At 38.8% G+C, this 22753-nt stretch overlaps 1 protein-coding gene across 4 annotated transcripts in view; it reads right to left on the reverse strand.

The window, feature by feature from the left end:
- hip1rb (huntingtin interacting protein 1 related b) overlaps positions 1–22753 on the reverse strand; it is a 72654-nt gene that overhangs the window by 13120 nt on the left and 36781 nt on the right. For all 4 annotated transcript variants that reach the window (XM_036598221.1, XM_036598223.1, XM_036598222.1 and 1 more), the window contains exons 8-21: positions 20543–20683; positions 16280–16337; positions 15610–15685; positions 15236–15397; positions 14062–14114; positions 13891–13963; positions 12954–13137; positions 10998–11086; positions 10782–10898; positions 10517–10618; positions 10180–10374; positions 3599–3746; positions 498–584; positions 183–290 (exon numbers count right to left, since the gene is read on the reverse strand). In XM_036598221.1, coding sequence (XP_036454114.1) covers positions 183–290; positions 498–584; positions 3599–3746; positions 10180–10374; positions 10517–10618; positions 10782–10898; positions 10998–11086; positions 12954–13137; positions 13891–13963; positions 14062–14114; positions 15236–15397; positions 15610–15685; positions 16280–16337; positions 20543–20683 — 1593 coding nt within the window. The remainder of the gene's footprint in view (positions 1–182; positions 291–497; positions 585–3598; positions 3747–10179; positions 10375–10516; positions 10619–10781; positions 10899–10997; positions 11087–12953; positions 13138–13890; positions 13964–14061; positions 14115–15235; positions 15398–15609; positions 15686–16279; positions 16338–20542; positions 20684–22753) is intronic.

A 22753-nucleotide genomic window follows, 5' to 3' on the forward strand; every position in this document is an offset into this window, starting at 1 on the left:
GACAGATAAGTCAAGAAGATTACTAATAAAATCCATTAGAACACAACTGGCACAGTACAGCAAGTTTACAAATGTACATTATATGTGTCTGTGTGAGAATTTGGAATTGTGTAGAGGGCAACTCTTCTTTTTATCATGAAGCCATGCTTGTGATGTTTGTACAATTTGGTGGTAAGTCTTACGGTCAGCATGATCAGTTGGTGCCATGTGTGCTGTTGCACTCCCATTGATGATTGTGTCAGCAGTCAGATGAGAAAATTGAGCCAGAGCCCTTAACAGAACCCCAGCATCTGGATCAGACAGAAGAGAGTACAATACACATAGCCAGACACAACAAAACTCAAATTAGACTTGGAGAGAGTAGAGCACAACCTAACACACATGCTACGCTCTCACCTACTTGTGGGGCAGCAAAATCCTTAATAATGTCCAATTATATTATTGAATAATTGGTAATATTTCAGAGGGGAAAAGAGAAAAAGATAGGAAAACCTCACCTCCCATATTCTTCAAATAGTGGGCATGGCCTGCCTGCACTTTATCAATAGAGCTCAGTGTGGCTTCTGCACGGCTTACAAGGTAATCTAGGAAAGAAGATGAGAAGATATTACATTTCTTCTTTACCCCCATAATGCTCATTTCTACACATCAGAGCAACCCAGAGTATTCTTGGTCATTTGTCAAAAATAATGAAAACAAAATACAAAGTTGTTTTTGTAGATTAAATGTCTTCTGACTGAGATTTGTCTTTCTGCTGGTAAAGGCAGACACTGAGTTGAAACTTTCTTTAGCTTAGACTCTGTTAGTCACAAGGCTGTCTTGTTCAACCTAGTGCTCAATTGTAATTACTAGTCAAAGTGTGGTTGGCTAACATTGGCTAAGTATTACTTTGTTATTCTTCATTTATCTCTTTTTGTCTCCAGTTTTGAACATCTAACATTCAAAGGTTTTCCAATACCTGTCCACTTATCTCATAGATCTAGCAGAACCATTCATCGTCACAGGATCTGCAATTCCAGTAACCTTATCTACTCCCCATGGCTGTCAGAATCTCAGACCAGGGTGGCAGGTGGGCTCTGGAATTGCCAATCCATAGTCCAGAAGGCAGATTTCATTCAGCCCTAGCATCCTTCCATTCACTGCACTTCCTGGCCTTGACAGGCACCTGGATCACTACCAAGAACTCAGCGACTCCAGCAGCCCTGTCCTCTGCCTTTAACTTTTTTCCATTCTCCGAGAGAGACTGGCAGGGCTGGAGTCTCTTCACCATCAATGGATCCCCACTCATACTCTTGGGTGACTTCAACCTTCCATCTGACAAGCTGCAGTCATCCTGCCTCCTACCACTGCTAATATCTGTTGACCTCACCCTTAACCAGACACACAGAACAGGCAACGTTCTGGACCTGATATTCAGCAGACCTACCCCAACACTGGATGTCACAGTAACCTCTCTTCACTGCTCTGATCACCACTTTCTATCTTTCACACTCTAGCTCCCTGCTACTCCTGTCCATACCAAACCTTCATGCTCTTCTTTTACTCAGCATAACCTGCACTCCATTCCACCCTCGTCTCTCACTTAAACTATCTTGACTACCCTTCCCCATCCTGATGCATTTTCTTCTCTCTCACTAGACACAGCTACAGACACAGTCCTTTCTTTACTCTCATCTGCAATTAACCTTCTGTGTCCCCTCTCCTCCAGGCCAGCAAGATCCTCCCCATGTCCCTTGGCTGACAGGCGTCCTGCACAGCAACCAGCAAGAGCTAAGGAAGGCTGAGAGAAAGTGAAGGAAATCCCAGCCTGACTCCAATCTTTGCTCCTACCAACCTCTCCTTTCTAAGTTCTCACTTGAAGTAACTGCTGTAAAGTCCTCTTTCTACAGAGGGAAACTGGAAGCATCAGCATCTGATCTATGCAAGCTCTTGAGCATTTTCTCCTCTTTCCTCCAGTCAATCTCCATAGATCCACTGTCCTTTATCAACTTTTCTCATAAACAACTCCTTGTCATCAGGTGACATTTCATCAGCATTCAACACTGCAAGGGTGGTTTCGATTCTGAAGAAGCCCATGCCTGACAGCTCGATGTCAACAGCTACAGACCAGTATTACTCCTCTCTTTCCTCTCAAAAATTCTCAAACGTGCAGTTTATAATCAACTGTTTCTCTTTCTTCTCTTTTGCTCCAGGACCCCAACCAGTCTGGCTTCAAACCGGCGCACTCAACAGAAACCGCCCTCATAACAGTGACAGAAAACCTCCAGGTGGCAGCAAGATCAACCAAATTGTCATCTGTTCTAAATGTTCTTGACCTATCTGCAGCTTTTGACACGGTCAACCACATGATCCTTCTGTCTGTCCTTACCAACTTTGGAATCATTGGCTCTGCATGGAAGTGGTTAAATCCAATCTGGAGGGGAGCTCTCGTCAGGTAACATCCACTCCATGCAGGCTCTCCACTGGTGTCCCAAAAGGCTTGGTGCTGGGTCATCTTCTTTTTTCACTTCACTTTCACTTTTTTCACTCATTCTCTGCTGAGCTGCTATTCATCCCTGGAACTACAGGTCCTCACCATGATCTTGCCATCTCATTTGGCAACTCTTTGATCCTTCCATTTGAAAATGCAAAAAGTCTTGGCGTGATTCTGGATGACCAGTTATCATTCTCAGCTCATATTGCAAACCTGACTCAGTCATGCAGGTTTCTCCTGTACAACATCCAGAAGATTCGACCCTTTCTTACTCAAGAGGCCACTAAGATGTTAGTTCAGTCTCTTGTCATCTCAAGGCTTGACTAATGCACACTTGGCTGTTTTTTCTATGTGGGTCATCAGGCCCCTGCAACTCATCCAGAATGCAGCAGCATGACTTGGAAGGCATGGTGTGTGTACATGTATGTGTTGTGTGTGTGTGGTTTGTGTGTTTGTGGTGTGTGTGTGGTGAGTTGTATTTAAGTTAGAGTGGTTTGTGGTGTGTTGAGGTAATGTGGTTTGTGTGGTTTGCAAGGTGTGTGTGTGTGTTCTGTTGATTGCATGTGTGTATGCATGTTCTGTGTGTTCTTTTATATATGTGTGGTGTGTATTGTTAGTGTTTCTAGTGTTGTTACTATTTTATTGCTGTTATAACTGGTTTATTACTGTTCTATAATCTTTTTAAGGTCACTCATGTCACTCCACTGCTGCGCTCCCTTCACTGGCTAGATTTAAAACACTGATGCTTGCCTACAAAACCAGCCCCTCTCTATCTAATGGCAATGGTCAAAACTCGAACTGAACCTTGAGCCCTATGAGCTTCAAGTACAGCTCGGCTTGACTCGCCATCCTTCAAGACACATGGAAGGCAAGCATCAAGACCGTTCTCTGTCCTGGCACAAAGGTGGTGGAACGATCACCCACTGGCTGTCCGAACAGCAGACTCTCTCGTGGTCTTCAAACACAGACTGAAGACACACCTCTTTTTACAGCATTTATGTGAGCACTAATTTAAGCACTTACTGAAATGTATTGTATTGCACTTTTTGTTTAATTCTGTTTCTTTTTCTATTTGTAACTAGCAAAGATTCTCCATGTCTGGAAATGTATATAAGTCTGTAGTACCTGGTGAGCTGGTGCAGCGGATATGCAGAGGGTCGTCCAGTTTGGCCACAGCATCCTGAATGATGATTTCTGCCTCTGCCACTGTACCTTGCAGCAGGGCAAATTGCTCCTCCAACAACTTCTTCTGCAACAGCTCTTCACGACTGAGCTGCAGACATACATATGCAGACATTAATTACTTTGATGCTTTTTATGGTATTACTTAATCACAGGTAATAATAAAGCAGTATCCATAGGGAAAATGACCATCAAGACATTTTCATGCATATTACCAACATTGTACAGCAACAGAGATTCCAGCTTATGAGCTTCTAATCTGTCAGCAAAGTTGAAAAAAACTGGAAAATGGAGCATTACTACTAATTACGTTAAAACATTAAAATGGTGGCTGTTGATGGTTGCTAAAAAGTGTTATTTAGATGTTGCTAGGCGGTTGCTATGGTATTCAAGATTGTTAAGGTGTTGCTAAGTGCTTGCTAGGGTGTCCCAGGCTGTTGCTAAAGTGTTGCTAGGTGGTTGCTATGCTACTGAATATACCGGTACCCTAAATCCACTGCTTTCTTAAATCTTGTGCCTCCTTAAATTCATTGAAACCTTAAATGCCCCCTTATTTTCACTGCTAGCTTAAATCCACTGCCACCTTAAATTTACTGATACCCTAAATCCACTGCCACCTTAAATCTTAGGCTACTTTAAAATAATTGCTACCTTAAATCCACTGCCACCTTAAATCTTAAATACACTGTTAGCTTAAAACCACACTTACCTTAAATCCATTACCTTCTTAAATTTACTGATACCCTGAATCCACTGACACTTTAATTCCACTGCTACCTTAAATTCACTGATATCTTAAATCCACGGATACTTAATATTAGTACTCTAAATCCACTGCCACTTTTAAAATCACTGCTATCTTAAATTTACTGATACCTTAAAACTATTTTTACCTTAAATCTACTGCTATCTTAAGTTCACTGCCACCTTAAATTCACTGCCATCTTAAATTTACCGATTTCTTAAATGCACTGCTCCCTTAAGTTCACTGGTGCCTTAAATACACTGCTACCCTATGGTGTGTTGAGTGTGTGTGGTGTGTAGAGTTGAGTCTGTGTGGTATGTAAAGTGTTTGGTGTGTAGAGTGCTTGTGGTGTGGTTGTTGTGTTAAGTGTGTGTTTTGTGTCTGTGGTGTATATATGATATGTGGCGTGGTGTGTTTTTGGTGTGTTTGTGGTACGTATGTGTGATGTGTTTGTGGTATGTGTGGTGGTGTATGTGTGAGCGTGTGTGTTGTGTTTGTGGTGTATGTACATGTATGTGTTGTGTGTGTGTGGTTTGTGTGTTTGGTGTGTGTGTATGTTGTGCTGAGTGTGGTGAGTTGTATTAAGTTAGAGTGGTTTGTGGTGTGTTGAGGTAATGTGGTTTGTGTGGCTTGCATGGTGTATGTATGTATGTATGTATGTGTGTGTGTGTGTTCTGTTGATTGTGTGTGTGTATTCGTGTTCTGTGTGTTCTTTTATATGTGTGTGGTGTGTTGAGTATGTATTGTTACCGTTTCTAGTGTTGTTACTATTTTATTGCTGTTATAACTGTTTTATTACTGTTCTATTTCTATTATTACCATTTAAGTTGTTATTACTGTTATTACTACTGTTTTAACTACAGTTATCACTACTGTTATTGTTGTGCATTAGGCCGTAAGTATTTGAGTCTGTGTGTACTGTGTATGAGTGTCTGTGTGAGAGATGCGCATTGTGACATTACTTGTGGCAGTTAGATTGATTGTTTCACCATTCAATTATTCAATAATAATAATAATAATAACTAAAAAAGGGAAAATTTGTGAACAAACTAAGTTAGCTTGAAAAGGCATCTTAAAATGGTGGAAGACTGCTGATGGTTATTAAAATGTTGCTAAGTGGATGCTGCAGTATCCAAGGCGGATGATACAGCAGTGCAAGGTGCTACTGTAAATGAAGTTCCACCTTAATTTTAGTACCATCTTAAAAGCAGTTCCACCTTAAATTCAGTGCCAACTTAAATGAAGATCCACCTTAATTTTAGTGCTATCTTAATTTTAGTGTTACCTTAGAGTTCCACTAAATTCTGTGCCACCTTAAATTTAGTGCTATGTTAATTGAAGTACCACCTTAAATTCTGTGCAACCTTAAATTCAGCGCAAACCTAAGTGCAATTCCACCTTAAAAGCAGTTCCACCTTAAATTTAGTGCTATGTTAATTGCAGTTCCACCTAAAATGTAGTTCCACCTTAAATCCTGTGCCACCTTAACTTTAGTGCTGTGTTAATTGCAGTTCCACCTTAAATTCTGTGCCACCTTAAATTCAGTGCAATCTTCAATGCAGTTCCACCTTAAATTCTGTGCCACCTTAATTTTAGTGCTAGGCCAATTGCAGTTCCACCTTAAATTCTGTGCTACCTTAAACAGAGTTCCATGCCATGTTAATTGCAGTTCCACCCTAAATTTAGTGCTATGTTAACTGCAGTTCCACCTTAAATTTAGTGCTATGTTAATTGCGGTTCCACCTTAAATTCAGTGCCACTTTAATTTTAGTACAAACTTAAATGCAGTTCCACCTTAAATTCAGTGCTACTTAAGTGCAATTCCACCTTAAAAGCAATTCCACCTTAAATTCATTATTTGTGCTGATATTGCTGTGCATTAGGCTGTAAGCATGTGTGTACTGTGTATGAGTGTCTGTGTGAGAGATGTGAATTGTGACATCACTTGTGGCAGTTAGTTTGAATGTCCCGAGCATTCTGCCTGTTCATTTCCTATGGGGAAAAAATATTGTCTTTGAACGATAATTTTACAAAAACCGTACGACAAATTGCTTACAAAAGCACAAGCACACTCCGTGGGTATAGGACCTATGATCCTGCAAAGTTTCGTGGTTTTAGCTCAAAAACTGTGGGATGAGAAACATTTTATATTTTGAGTGTAGGATAATAAGAAGATTACAAAGAACAGTAAGCTGGCTTTTTCAAGCCAACTTAACTGGAAAGGGAAGGAACTTCAATTTGGCTAGAAAAAGCCAACTAATTGCATTAAAACATTAAACTGGTGGAAGTCTGTTGATGGTTGTTAAAGTAAGGCTAAAATGTTGCTAGGCAGTTACTACAGTATCCAAGGTGGATGGTAATTTGTTGCACCTTAAATTCAGTGCTACCTTAAAATTACTGATATGTTAAATTCACTACCACCTTAAATTTAGTGCTAACTTAAATGCAATTCCATCTTAAATTCTGTGCCACCTTAATTTCAGTGCTACTTTACATGAAATTCCACCTTAAATGTACTGATACCTCAAATTTATTGCTATCTTAAGTGCAGTTCTACCTTAAATTCAATGCCACCTTATATGGAGTTCCACCTTAAATTCTGTGCCAACTTTAATTCAGTGCTACTTTAAATGCAGTTCCACCCTAAATCTAATGATACGTAAAATTCACTGCCACCTCAAATTCAGTGCTACCTTAAATGCAATTCCACCTTAAATTTAGTGCCACCTTAATTGTAACTCCACCTGAAATTCAAATTATGTGCCACCTTAAATAGAGTGCCACCTTAAAATGCACTTCCACCTTAAATTTACTAATACCTTTAATTCACTGCCACCTTAAAATCTGTGCTACCTTAAATGCAGTTAACCTTAAATTCAGTGCTACCTTAAATGCCGTGGCAGCTTAAATCCACTGCCAGCTTAAATTTACTGATGTGAAATTCACTGCCACCTAAAAATCAGTGCTACCTGAAATGCAATTCCACCTTAAATGCAGCGCCACCTTAAAAGCAGTGCCACCTTACATGCGGTGCTACCTTTAATTTATTATTTGTGCTAATATTTGTGCATTAGGCTGTAAGCGTGTGAGTCTGTGTGTACTGTGAGTGTCTGTGGGAGAGATGTGTATTGTGACATGATTTGTCAATTGTGTCAGTTGGACTTGAATGTCATGAACATTCTGCCATTCATTTATTATGGGAAAAAATATAGGCTTTGAACGTTAATTTTAGGAAAAAAACACAGTTTCAAGCAAAGTTTCGTGGCTCTAGCTTGAAAACTGTGGGACAAGAAGCATTTTATTTTTTGAGGCTAGAATAAAAATAAGAAGATTACGAAGAACAGTTAGTCGGCTTTTACAAGCCAACTTAATAATAATAATAATAATAATAATAATAGTACATATAGCTGCAAGCGGCGATTTGTGGGGTTCAAGCGTTCTTTGAAAGTTGCTATTTTGGCCATGACCCTCCAGGGGTACATGTCAGTAAAGATTTGTATATAACTTTAATCATCATTGAAAAATTTTAAAGCTTCCAAATGCAGCCTTTCGTGTTAAAATTCTGCAGTAAATGGACCTTATCTTTCATATGTTCATAGTATTATTTTGGTCTACTTATTGGAATGGGTCATTTTATATTGTGTTGAATTTGACTCATGAGACAATCAGACAGGGTACAAATGAGCTGATTTTTTGGTAACTTTGGCTGCCAATTACTTTAAAATGCTCCTGTAGTTGGACTTCATCTTTGATATGTTCATAATATGAAAGACGTTAAATTAAAGGTTGCTGTTTTGGTGGTCTACTTATTGGTAATACTCATTTTATAAATTGTTAAAATTGACTTACGAGCCAATCAGACGGGGTGCAAATATGCAAACTTAATGAACCGATCTCACAACTTCGGCAGTAAATGATTTTTACATGCTGCAGTAGAACAACTTCTTCTTTGGTTTGTGCATAGTATGACAGGCACTGAAGCAATATCTGTTGTGTTTTTGGAATACATGTATGAAATTATTGTTTTATAATGTGATGATTTTTTATATATGCCCACCATGTGAAATGATTACCCTCTATTACCATATGTCCACTAAACTTTGCACTAACCTTGTTTTAGTGTTTGAGCACGCATACCAAGTTTGGTGTCAATCGAACAATGCCTTATTGTCATAGCAGTACTGTCATGAAAATATATATCAATCACAATGTTCGATTACCAGTAAAATTTAACATGTTTAAGGGCAAAGTGGTTTTGTCTGAACACTTGAGTATTTTTTCAACATTTGCATTTCTTTAGTGTAAACTGAGCGAGAGATAATTTAGCATAATTTAAATATGATTACATGTTGTAGCGCCCCTGAAGGTCTGGTTAGACCACAATCGGCGTGCTTCCTCAGAGTATTATTCTGTATGTCTGTACCAAATTTGGTTTCAATCAGACGATGTATGTGTGAATTACAGATAATGGAGTCGTAAACACTCCGCCCAGATGGATTCATTAACATGTTGCAGACATGCTTTAGATTTTTTTGATAATTATTTACTTTCAGACTCCAATCTTCAGTTTTTGACCCGATTTGAGATAAGATGTAAACTGTAGGACTAGTTCAAAATAGGTCAAATTCAAACAATGTGCATTTGTAGAAAAATGATAAGAATTAGTGAATGACTTGCACTTGCAAAGTTGTCATGATCACTTTTCTTCATTATTTGATACTATAGTGTTATTATTTAGATATTTTAGTGTTTTAAAACATGAGCAGTGCCCACCAGTGGCCAATATCTGTCATACTTCAATGGCTAGTAGAGAGCCCATACCTAGAGATACCTATCAAGTTTCGTGGTGATTGGCCAATTAGAAGGCTGTCAAATACCTGCTGAAATCTGATTGGCCTATGGCGGCCATGTTTTTTTGAATATGACATTAGTCTCATAGATCCTGATCCAGGACAGCACATTGCAGCAACATGCCAATTTTCAAGTCAACCAGACAACCTTTGGTTGCGTAACACTTTTTTGCTTGTTATAGCGTCACCTAGTGATGCAGTTCCACCAGACTCTGACAATCGTCTACGACTGCCATAGCTTACACGCATGTTAAGTTTCGTAACAATTGGTCAATGCGTTTCTGAGTTATAGCTGTATATGCATGAGTTTTGAAATTTGAGCTCCACCCACATTTTCGGGTGGGGCCTGGATGATACACAGTGATGAAATTCCAACATTTTTTGATAGTTATTAAAGTTCAGCTTCTTAAGATTCAAGTGATAACAGATTTGTGCAAATTGTGCAAAAACTCAGGGACTAGTTTTTTCTCTCAAAAATTTGAGCGATTTTGCATAATATGCATATTACCTTAAAATCTATAACTTTAAAAGGACAAATGGAACATTTTATAACTTTTATTGTGGTCACCAATATCAAAGACTCCACAATAAAAGTGACTGCACCCAAAGTGTAATTTTTGGGCTTCAAATCTACTTTTACCAACTGCCCCAAGTGGAAACACATTTACAAAATATTCTCCAGCAATGATTTTTCTTTACACGTTGTAACAACAAAGCATTGCACAAAGCAGTATAGTTGACACCCCAGTTGTGCTGCTCTGCTTCTGGCACACCTATAAAACCAGCAGAACTGGTTTTGTAACCAGTTTCTTGTAAACAGCTCTGTAACTATTTCAAGAATTAAGATAAAACTGCTTCTGCTTCTAAAGATGAATGTTCAGTTGTAACCAAGCTGAATTAACCCATATATATTTCCAGGTCCAGCCTACCTTCTCTTTCAGCTTGCCCTGAAGTTCTCCAAGCTCCTTAGTGCTCCTCTCCCTTTCCTGCACAAGGGCGGACTCCTTTACCTGCGCTGCCTGCCTTAGGGCAGAGAGCTCAGCTTCTTTTTCACTGACACAGCGCATCAGGCGCTCCTTTTCCACCTGGAGTGAGGTCATGGAGGTGTTCATTTGCTCATTAGCCTATAGTGGATGTAATGAGCAAATGTGAACATACACATCAGTAAGATCAGTTATCGACGGATAAACACAGACACATAAATTCTAACAAGATACACAAAGATGGAGACACACACCTTTTAACAAGATACAAACAAATACACACCTTTTCGCAAGTTTGCAGGGTGTCCTTGATTCGTTGGATCTCTCCAATCTTTTCTTCCACCACTCGCTTCAATTTATCCATTTCAAACTTTTGCTCCTCCACCTGAAACAAGAAATTCATAATACACAAATTTATGATGTTTCACTGGTCAGTAAGAAGAGACAAACCAAGCCATTAGCTTGCTTAAAACATGACTTTAGTTTCTTTGAACATTAATCATCCAGCTGACAAGATGAGTGGGTTCATGTGTATGTGTGTGAAAGACCTTCATGTCAGAATCCTGCTTGACTCTTTCCACCTCAAATGCTAACTGTTGCTTTGTTCTGGCCACCTCTTCTTGTGTCTGTTGAGTGGCTGACAGCATCTTCACTGTGTCCGCACTCTGCAAGTTCCAGACAATGCTTTTTAACATTTTTCTCTCTCTCTCTCTCTCTCATACTCAGACACAGACACAGACACAGACACAGACACACAGTCATACCTTCCTAAGGAGTTCTGCATGGTTGGCTACTAGCTCAGCATGCTTCTCCTTTAGCTTGTTATAGCGCAGTTCTGTAGCCTGGGCCCTCTCTGTAGCGAAAAAGTCAGCATAAGTTTCCCTTAACAATCCAGTGAGGGTGGGTGATGTGGCAAACACATTTTCACAATACACAATATATTAACACAGAACTTTGGGTTAAAGTGTAAAGGTTTGGGTATTGTATGTGGCTTTGCGGTAACTATACACTGATTGTGGTTATTATTAATAGTCTCTTTATAATTGGTCTAAATCTGTCTTTTGATGGTACATGCATTTGTACTGATTATACTGTACTGATAAAAGTGTATTTTATACATAAATTGTCTTTACAAACAAAACATTGTTATATCAGCAACCTCTACAAGTCAGTGTAGATATGTACAGTTCATGACAAAAGTGAGTTTTCTTAAATACTTAAATGTAGCCTAGTTCATTTTTGTGAAAACAAATAAAAAAATTAAGTGTACCTCTTAACCCTGTCTACAGCTGAAATGTTTGTTGGTACATGTGATCTGTTACTCATGGCTTCACAATTGCAAGTGAGACTTCTGCCTTAACAAGGCCAAGAACTGCCTACTTTGACAAAGGGACGTTTGACTGCCATACAAAATAACCAACAACTGACTGGTGTTTTACTGTAAAATGCAAAGGCAGGAGGAAAACAAATGGATATGTGTCAGCCAAAACACAAGGATATCTCACTTTAAAGTTACGAAGTGCTTCCAATAAAACTACTAAATAACTTTTAAAGATGTTATGCTGTGAACTTTTTTTTTTTTCAAATCAGCATCTACATTGTTATGTATTACGTATTGTTATGTAGCATTGCTACATTGCAGGCTCAGTCACAGCACAAAGAGAAGGCAACTGCTTGCAAAAGAAAGGGAGGAGTGTTTACACAGACACAAAGATAGGCAATCTGAATGGAACTAACAAAATTTAGCTGCGTCCAGCTTAGCTTAGCAGTGGCTTAGGAGCAACTGTGGCTTACCGGCACGCAGCATGGACACTGCACATTTCATTTTGAAAGCATTTCACAGATTTCTTGTTTAGTGCTGAAATAATGCAGTAATAGGACAAAAGTTGTGAGCTCTGGTAAACACTGCAAGGATTTGTTGAATTTGCATGAATTCTTGCAGACACAAGATCACAAATTCCTAAAGAGGACCATCACAGTTACAACTGTGAAACAGGGGATGTATTCTGTTAATATGGAGCTGTATGACTTCAGCAGGTACAGTAGAGGTGACATTTACAGATGGCATCATGAACAGTAACATGTACACCAAAATACCGAATGAGAAGTTTCCAACTCTCAAAACACTTGAAACAAATGAAATGTTCCAACACAACAATGATCCGCACTGTGAAAAGCACACAAGAGTTTTTAAAGAAGAACAAATTAAAAAGCATCACCTGGCCAAGTATTTCACCTCACCTGTATCCTACAGAACATCTTTTGGGAATCTTAAAGCAAAAAGAAGGGAAGCAAAGAGGACCTGAAAAGAATCCCCTGTGAATAATGGCACACAGAGTTGTGCTACGTTTATCTATACCAAGGAGGCTTGAACAACCAAGGTGGATAAAATGTCAAAAAAATAACAAATGAAATCTCACTAGGAAAGGGTGTGAGTGCAGTTCCTTTTAATTTCTCAACACTTTATTACAATATAGTTAAACAGTTCTACACACACACACACACACACACACACACACACACACACACACACACACACACAATACCTGAGCCACTTTGTTCTTGTTTTTGTAAATCAAAACAAACTAAGCTGTATTGGACTTTGTAATTTTCCAAATATTTTTTAGGGATATTGAACAGGGCACATCCATTCTTGCTGTATACTTTATGTTGTTGTGAAACAGTATGCTACAAATCAGCATAAAGACATCTAAACTTACTCTCTGCCTCCACAAAGGTAGACTGCATGCTCTCATGCTCTGTGTTACGGTTTCGTGTGACTTCCAACTCCATACGTAGCTGCTCGTTCTCCACCAGGGCACGCTGCTTTTGCACTCTCTGCTCCTCCAGCTCTGCCTCTAGGCTGTTGATTTGAGACTTTAATTGAGTAATATAGCGTTGAGCCTAAAAGAGAGAGAGAGAGAGAGAGAGAGAGAGAAAGAGAGAGAGAGAGAGAGAGAGATTTGGCGAATAGGACAGTATGCATTAAAAAGGGAGAGAACCTACAATGCAGTTATTTAATCAGTGTTATCTGGATAGGTGGGTACACTACGTATGCACTCACAAATGCAGAACACATCCACATATCCTCAACAAAATATCTAAAGCTGGTCTAAATCTTGTCTTAATAACATTCTTTTTGACATTAAACCTTTGCATTGTTTTATGTATAAAGTGATCAGGTTTAAAATTCATCAAAAGAATAAAGGGATTAGGGATAAAGGGACAATATAGTCCACAATGCTAAATAAATAAATAAATAAATAAATAAATAAATAAAGAAAGAAAGAAAGAAAGAAAGAAAGAAAGAAAGTGGACCATCCATATAAAAATTAATTTTAATTTCAACTGCAATAATAACATGTCACGTTTAGCTGACTCACACCACTGCAAATCTTACACAGATTCCCAAGGCCTTTGCACATTTTTTTAGACAACATTTATGCATTCTTTAAATTGAGCAATTTTGATTTTAGATTTTAAAGCCAAAAATAATTATGTTGCTGTCTTTCTATGAGGCAAAGATGTACAACTGCATCAGTAAGCAGGGCCCTAGTGTGGTTGGCACACCCAATACAAAAATTAGGTAAGTACAATTATTAAAATATTATGCAATCTTGGAGTATAAAACTGCACCAATGTTTTTTTTTTCCCTACCTCAGCTTTGATCTTCTCAAGTTCTGCTCGCAGTAACTCAATTTCTTGCCTCAGACTTTCAATCTGGAGGTCCCTTTAGAGTAGAGAAAACATATACCATGCGACATTTCAAAAGAGAAATGGAAACTGTTGATTATAGTTCATTTAAAAAAAAAAAGGAATCTTTCATACCTGTCGTCAAAACCATTATTAGGAGGCCCAAATGCCTGATCAAATATGTCAACCTGAGAAAAAAAAAAACACAAAACAAAACACAAGAAATTAAAGACTACAGTCCAATATGCATACAATTTGAGACATGCATACAATTTGGGTCATTAACCACTTAGACTAGTAACTTTGAACTGCAAAAAAACCTGAGCAAAACTGTTTTATTCCTTTTTTTTCTTCTTTTTGGAAACCACAGACACTGTGTCCTGCAGACTCAAGAGGAGAGGGACCATTCAGCTTGTTATTAGTGCACTGTTAAAAAGCCTGCATCTCTGATGGTATGGGGTTGCATTAGTCCCTATGGCGTGGGCAGCTTAAAAGGCACTATCAATGCTGAACAGTATATAGACAATGTCTCTTTCAGGGAAGGAATTGTATATTCCAGCAAGACAATGCTAAATCACATACTGCATCCATCAGCATGGCTTCACAGACGAAGAGTCTGGGTGCTGAACTGGCCTGCCTGCAGTACAGACCTTTCAGCAATAGAAAACATTTGGCGCATCAGGAAACAAAAATCTGTCAAAGAAGACCCAGGACTATTGAGCAGCTAGAATCCTACATCAGACAAGAATGGGACAACATTCCTCTCCCAAAACTCAGCAATTGGTCTCCTCACTTCCCAGACGTTTACAGACTGTTGTTAAAAGAAGAGGGGATGCTACACAATGGTAGTCATGGCCCTGTCCCAATTTTTTGAGATGCATTGCTGCCATCAAGCTCTAAATGAACTTGTTAAAATGAAATGTTAAAATGTCTCACTTTCAACATCTGATATTTGTTTAATGTTCTATTGTGAATAAAATATAGTTTTATGAGATTTGCAAACCATTGTATTGTTTTTTACATTTATTTACATTTTACAGAGTGTCCCAACTTTTGTCCCAATGTTCTATTTATTCAGTGAATTATAGCAATGTTCTATTTCTTCAGTGAATTGTAAGAAAAAAATGAGATACACTATGTTGATCCTAGGTGGGAAATTTAGGAATTTTAATTTAGGAATTGTAGGGTGTGATGCACAATAGAAAACAGTATTAATAAAACAATGTAGTGTCCAATGCAGTGTTCAATGCAGTGTCATTTTCCTTTAGAATAATCTCTGGATTTGCTTCTACCAACAGAAAATGCTCACCTGTGGCTGGGAAGCCATGCTGGCTGGAGGAGCCTCACTCACATCTATTAGTGGTTCAGGCTCATCCTCTTCCTGCTCCTCAGGTTCCTCATCATCTGGGATGACAACCATTGGTTTCACATGCTCTGCTAGTGCAGAGGCACGAAGGAAGTTTGGAGGGGACTGCATAGATCATAAATCATAGATATTATATAATATAAATAAACACCCCCCCCCCACACACACACACACACAGGTTATTTAATAACATCTTGGCATTCCAAAACTATTTCAATATTAAATTAAACCCCTAAAACACTAGTTTATAATATTTACCTCTAAATTGCACAAAATTATTATTGTATAATAAAATAAAAAGGACTACTTTTCCTTACATCAGGTAGTCTTGGGATCTGGATAAGCCTTTTGAAGTACACCATGTCTCTTGCTTTATTAAAAAATGTTTTGAGACTGAAAAAAGAATGAAAATGTCACATAAAACATTCAACCACATATATAAATCATTGACAACATAGTTTCCGGTTAAATTTCTAAATATTCTTTTATGTGCAAATGCAGATATCTGGATTTCTATAAAGCTGATTAAATGACCATACCTGTTGTAAAAGATTTAAATTAATTAAATGTGACAAAAATTCCACTGCCAAAATAGTATTATCCAAAATGACTATTCAACTTTTTTTCAGGATTCTTGTCCCCACCATGCGGTAGACACAACACATTTAAGTTGCTACTGCATCAGGCTTGCATAATATTATTTGCACTGAGTGAGATTTGCCAGTAGTATTTGCCAGTTAAATTTTATGACGACAGCTATTCATTCGTCCAATTAAAAAAATTACAAAATGTTTTTCCAGGTACTTGGAGAATTTTTGATGCAGCTACAGCTGAATACAACTACTATTTTATCTATGGACAGGCTACTGCCATTGGGCCAAAAAAAAAAACAAAACAAAAAAAAAGAACAAAATAAAACAATGGTATGGTAAAATAATGGTAAAATAATAGCATATTTCACAGTACGAAAGTGTTTGTGCTACTTGCCTATGGAACTGATCGTGGAAACGTTCACGATGGCCCTGGAGTGTATCAGCTGGTAAACCTAAGCCCAGAATATACAAGCACATACACAGTTACATCAGAAACCACTGGCAGCAGAAAACATGACACTAACCACTGATATATATAAAAATATATACATGTATTTTTTTAATACATTTTAAAACATTCACACACAGACACACACAGGTGACTTCATTAAAAACACATCCTTGTATCACTGTCCATTTTATCAACTTCATTTACTATATAGGTGCACTCTGTAGTTCTGCAATTACAGATTGTAGTTCATCCATTTCTCTGCATAATTTGTTAGTCCCCCTCTTACCTTGTTCTTCAATAGCCAGGACCCCATAAGACTATGACAGAGAAGGCATTATTTGGGTGGTGGATCATTCTCAGCACAGCAGTGACATGATGGTGGCATTTATTGCGCACTGCGCTGGTACAATTGGATTAGACATAGAGTTTTTAAACACCTTAGTTTTACTGCTGGACTGAGAATAATCCACCAATCAGAAATATCCAACCAACAGTATCTTATGGGCAGCGTCCTGTGACCACTGATGAAGGACAAAGGATAAAGAATGACTAACAAACTGTGCAGCAAGACATGAGTTACTATACACCAAGGTGGACCAAAAGTTTTATTAGCTTTTTTTTCTGCAGATGTTGTTTTACTTTTTTTTTTTTTACCAGAGAAATCGAGATGATGTAATTTGGGCAGGGGATACAGATTTTGGACAGGTCATATACTTACACAGTTGCATGCACAAGCTTACGATATGAATTATGGTTACATTACAAGTTTTTTATTTTCTAAGTGAGAACAAGTTAGCACTCCAGAGAACAAACTTAGATAACATGTTTCTAAACATTTTAATGCACAATTTCTATTTATTCGCTTTTTAACAAAATATGAAATGTGTCATACCTTTTTGTTTTATTATTTCCACTATGTTAAATTCAGCAAATAAACAGCAATTATGCATTACAATGTGCATAAGTACAATCTCTGTAGAGGACTGTGGAGGTGGGGGCAAGGCAGAGTGTCACATGCAGGACAAAGCCAGTCAAGGTAAATCAGCTGGCTGAGTAGTGGATGGTATTCACTTGTGTGTTGTTTCTGTCAGCCTATTTATAGTCATGTTTTTTTTTTCCCAGTAGGCTGCCGGAGACCAGAGAGAGAAGGAGACCAAGTGAGACACAGAGCAAGCTGAGCAGAACTAAGGCTAAAAAGTCTCAAGCAAAGCAATTCTTATTTTGTTGTACAAGCTGAAAAGCTTAGGTATTGGTGTTGTGTAACAAATAGAAAGCTCAGTGTCTCCACATCCTGCTCCGTGTTCTATGTCCTCCCAGCAGATCAAAGGGTTACCACAGTGGTGCCGAAACCAGGGAAGTGCAGAACAAATGCCACCATGGAGTCCACTTGGGGAAATTATCAAAGCCCTCTATTTCCTGCAGCAGACCCAACATCAAACTCTGCTTGATATGCAAAGAGAACTCTCTCTCTCTCTCAAAAAAGGAGCTACAAACCCCTTCCTCACACTTGAGTCCTCTATAACCTTGGTTTATTCTGGCTGTAATCAAACCACAATCCACCAATGTTTGATTCAAGACGTTGCATCAGAGAAGGCTTATTGGGTAAAGGTATGGTGTGTTCGTGGGGACATTCAAGATTATCCACTTGTTCCAATCACTACTTATTTTAGGAGTAAAAAGCATAGCGTTAAGGTGGCAGTTAGTCCTCACCTTTCTAATTCTCTGATTTTGGTCCTCACTAAAAGAGATTCTTACTAATTGGCCTAGTTTGAGGGGTTACTGAGAGAACTATTAGAGGATGGGTCCTGCAAATGAATGAAAGAAATGGTGTTGGATATGTGCGGCTCTAGACTCAGAGGCATTTGCGGAGCTTAGTGAAAGAGTGGTGGAGGACCGGGGGTGGCCAAAGAAGGACTGGGTGGTCCGTTTACTCCCTCTGCTAGCGGGGGAAGCCGTTCGTCTGGGGCTGTTCCAGAGGGCGGTCAAGAGACAGCTCCTCGGCCAGCAAAGGAAAGGAAAGCCACCCGCCAGGACTTCGTCCCTGTGACTCCCCTTAGGGATTCTGAAGCATGCCTGTGAGCAGGTGAAAGTAACTGATGGTCAGTTACTCGAGCAGGGAATACCCCATCTTATCCCCATTTCTGTTATTTTGAAAGACCAACTATATAGAGTGGCACGGGTCACTCAAACGGCAGAAGTGATAACACAGTTGTTCATTCTAAAAAGCCACAGGGAAATGCTTTTACATGCAGCTCATAATTATCCCATGGCAGGGTACCTGGGGGAGGAAAAGACACTAAACCATCTAATGATCTGTTTTCACTGGCCGAGCATTCACAAAGATGTATGCAGGTGGTGTGCGTCATGCCATGAATGTCAGCACGTAAACCCCCTGGCAATCCCAAAAGTGTCATTGTGTCCGCTTCCTTTAATCAAGGTGCCCTGGTATGAATTGGTATGGACCTCATCAGACCATTAGAAAGGGTACCGCTTTGCATTGGTCCTAGTGGATTATGTAACACAATACCCAGAGGTGGTGCCTCTTGGCAACATATGAGCATGTAGTGTGGCGCACGCACTCTCCCGAGTGATCTCTCAAGTTGGGATCCTGAAAGTGATCCTGACTAATCAGGGCGCTACTTTCATGTCACACAATTTACCCAAAGTGTTGGGCATTACATCAATTCGCACTAGTGTTTACCACCCCCAAATGGATAGACTGGTTGAGCGGTTTAATCAGATCCTCAAAAATATGATTCGGATGTTTGTTCACAAGGACACTAAAACTGTGATAAATGGCTAGAACCCCTGTTGTCTGCAGTGGAAGAGGTGCCGCAAACCTCCATGGTGTTCTCCCTTTTCAAATTATTATATGGGAGGTGGCCCCACGGCACCCTATATGCCATCAGAGAGTACTGGGAGGAGGGACCTTCGAACAGCAAAAATTAAATTCAGTATGTCCTTGACATGTGAGCAAAACTCCACACACTAGGGCACTTAACTCAAGGGAATTTGCTCCAAGCTCCAAAACATCAAAGCCGCACCTACAAAAGGGGCACTCCGCTATGTGGGATTACACCAGGAGACAAAGCGCTCGTTTTACTCCCATGTCAAGCTCTAAATTACGCACCAAGTTGCAATGACCCTTCGAGGTCACACAGCGAGTGTCAAAAATAAGGCAAGACGGTCAGAATGAGGCAGAGCGCTTTAGAGCTATCACCTTAGCCTTCTAAAACCATGGCGGAGGGAGGACTCCTGGCATGGTTGTAGGCAGCCAGCCTTATCGCTTACCTGAACATAAAAAAAAAAAAAAATGGTTTGGAATGAAATCAAGGCTATACTCGACATGGGTGTACCTGAGGAGTCTCACAGTGACTGGTGCAGGCCAGAAGTGTTTGTCCCCAAGCCCAACAGGACTGTTCAGTTCTATGTGGACTACAGAAAAGTCATCGCGGTGTCTAAATTTGATGCCTACCTAATGCCATGTACTGATGAGCTGCTTGATCGATTAAGTATTGCTTGTTTCTTTACTCAACAGTGGATTTAACCAAGGCAGATCCCCTTGGACTCACAGCAAGCTCAAAGAAGGGTGCAATTGGATGTGTGGAGGAACAATATCTGGGCTTCCACATGGATCACAGACAGGTGCATCTCCAAATTGATAAGAATGCAGCAACTGTGACAAAGAAGGCCAAAAAGGACGTGAGACAGTTCCTGGAGCTGGCCGGCTTATATCATAGGTTTGTACTTGACTGTTTGGATGTCACCAGCCTGCTGACTGGTCTCACTAAAAAGGGAGCACCAGAACCAGTCCAGTAGACAGAGCAGTGCCAACAGGCTTTTATCTGGGTTAAAGCAGTTCTCTGTGGGGGCTGCATTCTCCTGACTTTTCTTTCCTTTTGTTTTGCAGACTAACGCATCAGACAGCGGGCTGGGGGCTGTTTTGTCCCAGGTGGTGGAGGAGGAGGAGGATCATCCAGTACTGTACATCAAAGGTCAAAAGCTGTCAGTAAGTGAGACTAAGTACAGCACATTAAGTGTGTGGTCCTCACTCTACGTTACTCCTTATTTTCACTTAGAAAATCAACAAAACAAGTAATATGACTAGGGACATGCAAACTTTTGCATACAACATACATATTTGTGTTACATTCTTTAAATTATGTGCATACATTTTTAGCACTGCAGTGGTACAAAGACACTCACAAGCATGTAACTTGAAGAGGAGTTTGACGGAATAATGATACAAGTGACTGCAGTCCTGGATGACCTGGATTAGCGGAGCTAGTTTGCACTGGCCTGCTGTCAAGGTTGAGATGGCAATGGAGGTATTGAGCTGTCGTAGGACTGTGAAAAAACAGAAAATGATAAGGCATGTACTTACATTGTTCATAGCAAAGTACCTTTTTACCAATACTATCAAATGCAGAAATACAGAAAGAATAAATTCTACAACAGACCATTAAATCACAAATTAGTACAACGTTACTTAGTGTACTTGTACTGACTGAATATGGGACTCAACTGAGTTAATCCTGTTCTCAAAAAACTGTGTGTGTCCTAATATCCTATGTATATTAACTTGTGAGCGAGGCACAGTACATTATCCATTAAAGCTGCCAATTCCCAGGCAATAAAAAATATGTCTGATCTTATTTACACAGTGTTTACATTTTTGGGGTTGTTTATGGCTGGACAGGATGAGCTCACAAAGAGATCAGAGAGAAGGAAGTTGCCCTTTCCTTTTTACTCTATCCTGATAACAGGAACTCAAAATTAGGCAGACTACTTAACGCACATTATGATGTTCAATAGAAACACACTGTTTAAAGGCATTAACAAAAAAAGTTTCTAGCATTTATTGGTCAAACACTGTACAAAATTTTACCAATAAGATTCATACCAAATAAAAAGTTTTGAAAAACAGACAAAAAGGCAAAGGTACTTAACATTATTGAAGAAGGAATGAAATTCCACAGTAGTGTGTGTTGAGTTTAAATAGCGTAAGGCTGTTTACCATGATATGCCAACACTGCTCACCAGTTGCTGACAAAAACATAATTAGGGTTGCAAAAAACAAGCAAATGGTACAAGGAACAAAAACAAAAAACAGCAGCATATAATACTTCGCACAAGATTAGTGCTGCAGTTATATTCTTCCGCTGTACATAATTTAAAGTCATTGTTTCATGGTAGAATGAAAAATGTGAATAAGAAACTGGTGAATAAGCCTACTTCTGCCTTGTGAAAAGACAAATAAGATAACGCCTAACTGCTCCGACAGTAAAACTTTACTTCCATTCTTTTCTTTACATTCCGGAAGACCATGAGTTGTGCATCACTATCTAGCATCTTTATCTTTAATAGTGTGCATTAAAAGTGTATGTCAGTACAGGGGCCAGATTCACAAAAGTGAAGGAAGAAAACTCACATTTGTCTTAGACTGCAAGAACAAACAAGGTAAACCTCTATGTGAGTTTTACAAAATATAATTGCAATAAACAAAAAAGAAAGAAAAGAACAAAACAAAACAAAAAAGAAAAAAAGATTTTTTTTTCTGTTGGCTATTTTCTACACCATCAACAAGAACATGACTAGAGTTCTTGTTTCTTCTTATTTATACATTTTTTGAACACTTAGTTTGATTTTGTTTTACCTCCTGATGTGATTAAACAGAACAACCAGTTAAGATGAAAAATGTGTAATTTCTGGCACATCTGTAAAATATAAAATGATACTGATACTCTACCCATAATATACAAAAACAATTAAAATTCTGTTAAAAAAATAATTACAATGTTGAGAACATTTGAGAACATTTTTTTTCCAAGAATTGCATTCAAGAATATTCTGTTGAATTTAGTGTTAGTCTAAAGATTCTTTGTAAGTTTTTTCTTAGGACAGCTTTAGTGAATCTTGCCTCTGATTACCTCCAAAAAAATTATGTAATCTGTGTAATCTGTAACACAATTCAAAGGATTACCCATCAGTGGAGAAACTAGGATCTTACAGGCCCCAGTGCAAAAACAATGAATGGGTACCCCAACCACACAAAAGTTACTTTCAATATACAATCCCATTTCCAAAAAAGTTGGGACGCTGTGAAAAATGTAAATAAAAACAAAATGCAGTAACGAGCAAATCACTTAAACCCTATGTTTCATCGAAAATGCTTCAAAGACAACATATCAAATTTTATTGTTTTTTGAAAAATATATGCCCATTTTGAATTTGATTCCAGCAACATGTTCCAAAAAAGTTGTTACAGGGGCAACAAAAGGCTGGTAAAGTTGTGTAATGCTTAAAAAAAACACCTGGTGGTTAGTTGGCAATAAAATGAGCATCCCAGAGAGGCAAAGAAGAAACCATATACAAACAGAACTCAGAAACGCTGCTGCCTTCTCTGGTTCTGAGCTC

Source organism: Colossoma macropomum, unplaced genomic scaffold (genome assembly GCF_904425465.1).
Source record: "Colossoma macropomum unplaced genomic scaffold, Colossoma_macropomum, whole genome shotgun sequence".
Lineage (NCBI taxonomy): Eukaryota > Metazoa > Chordata > Actinopteri > Characiformes > Serrasalmidae > Colossoma > Colossoma macropomum.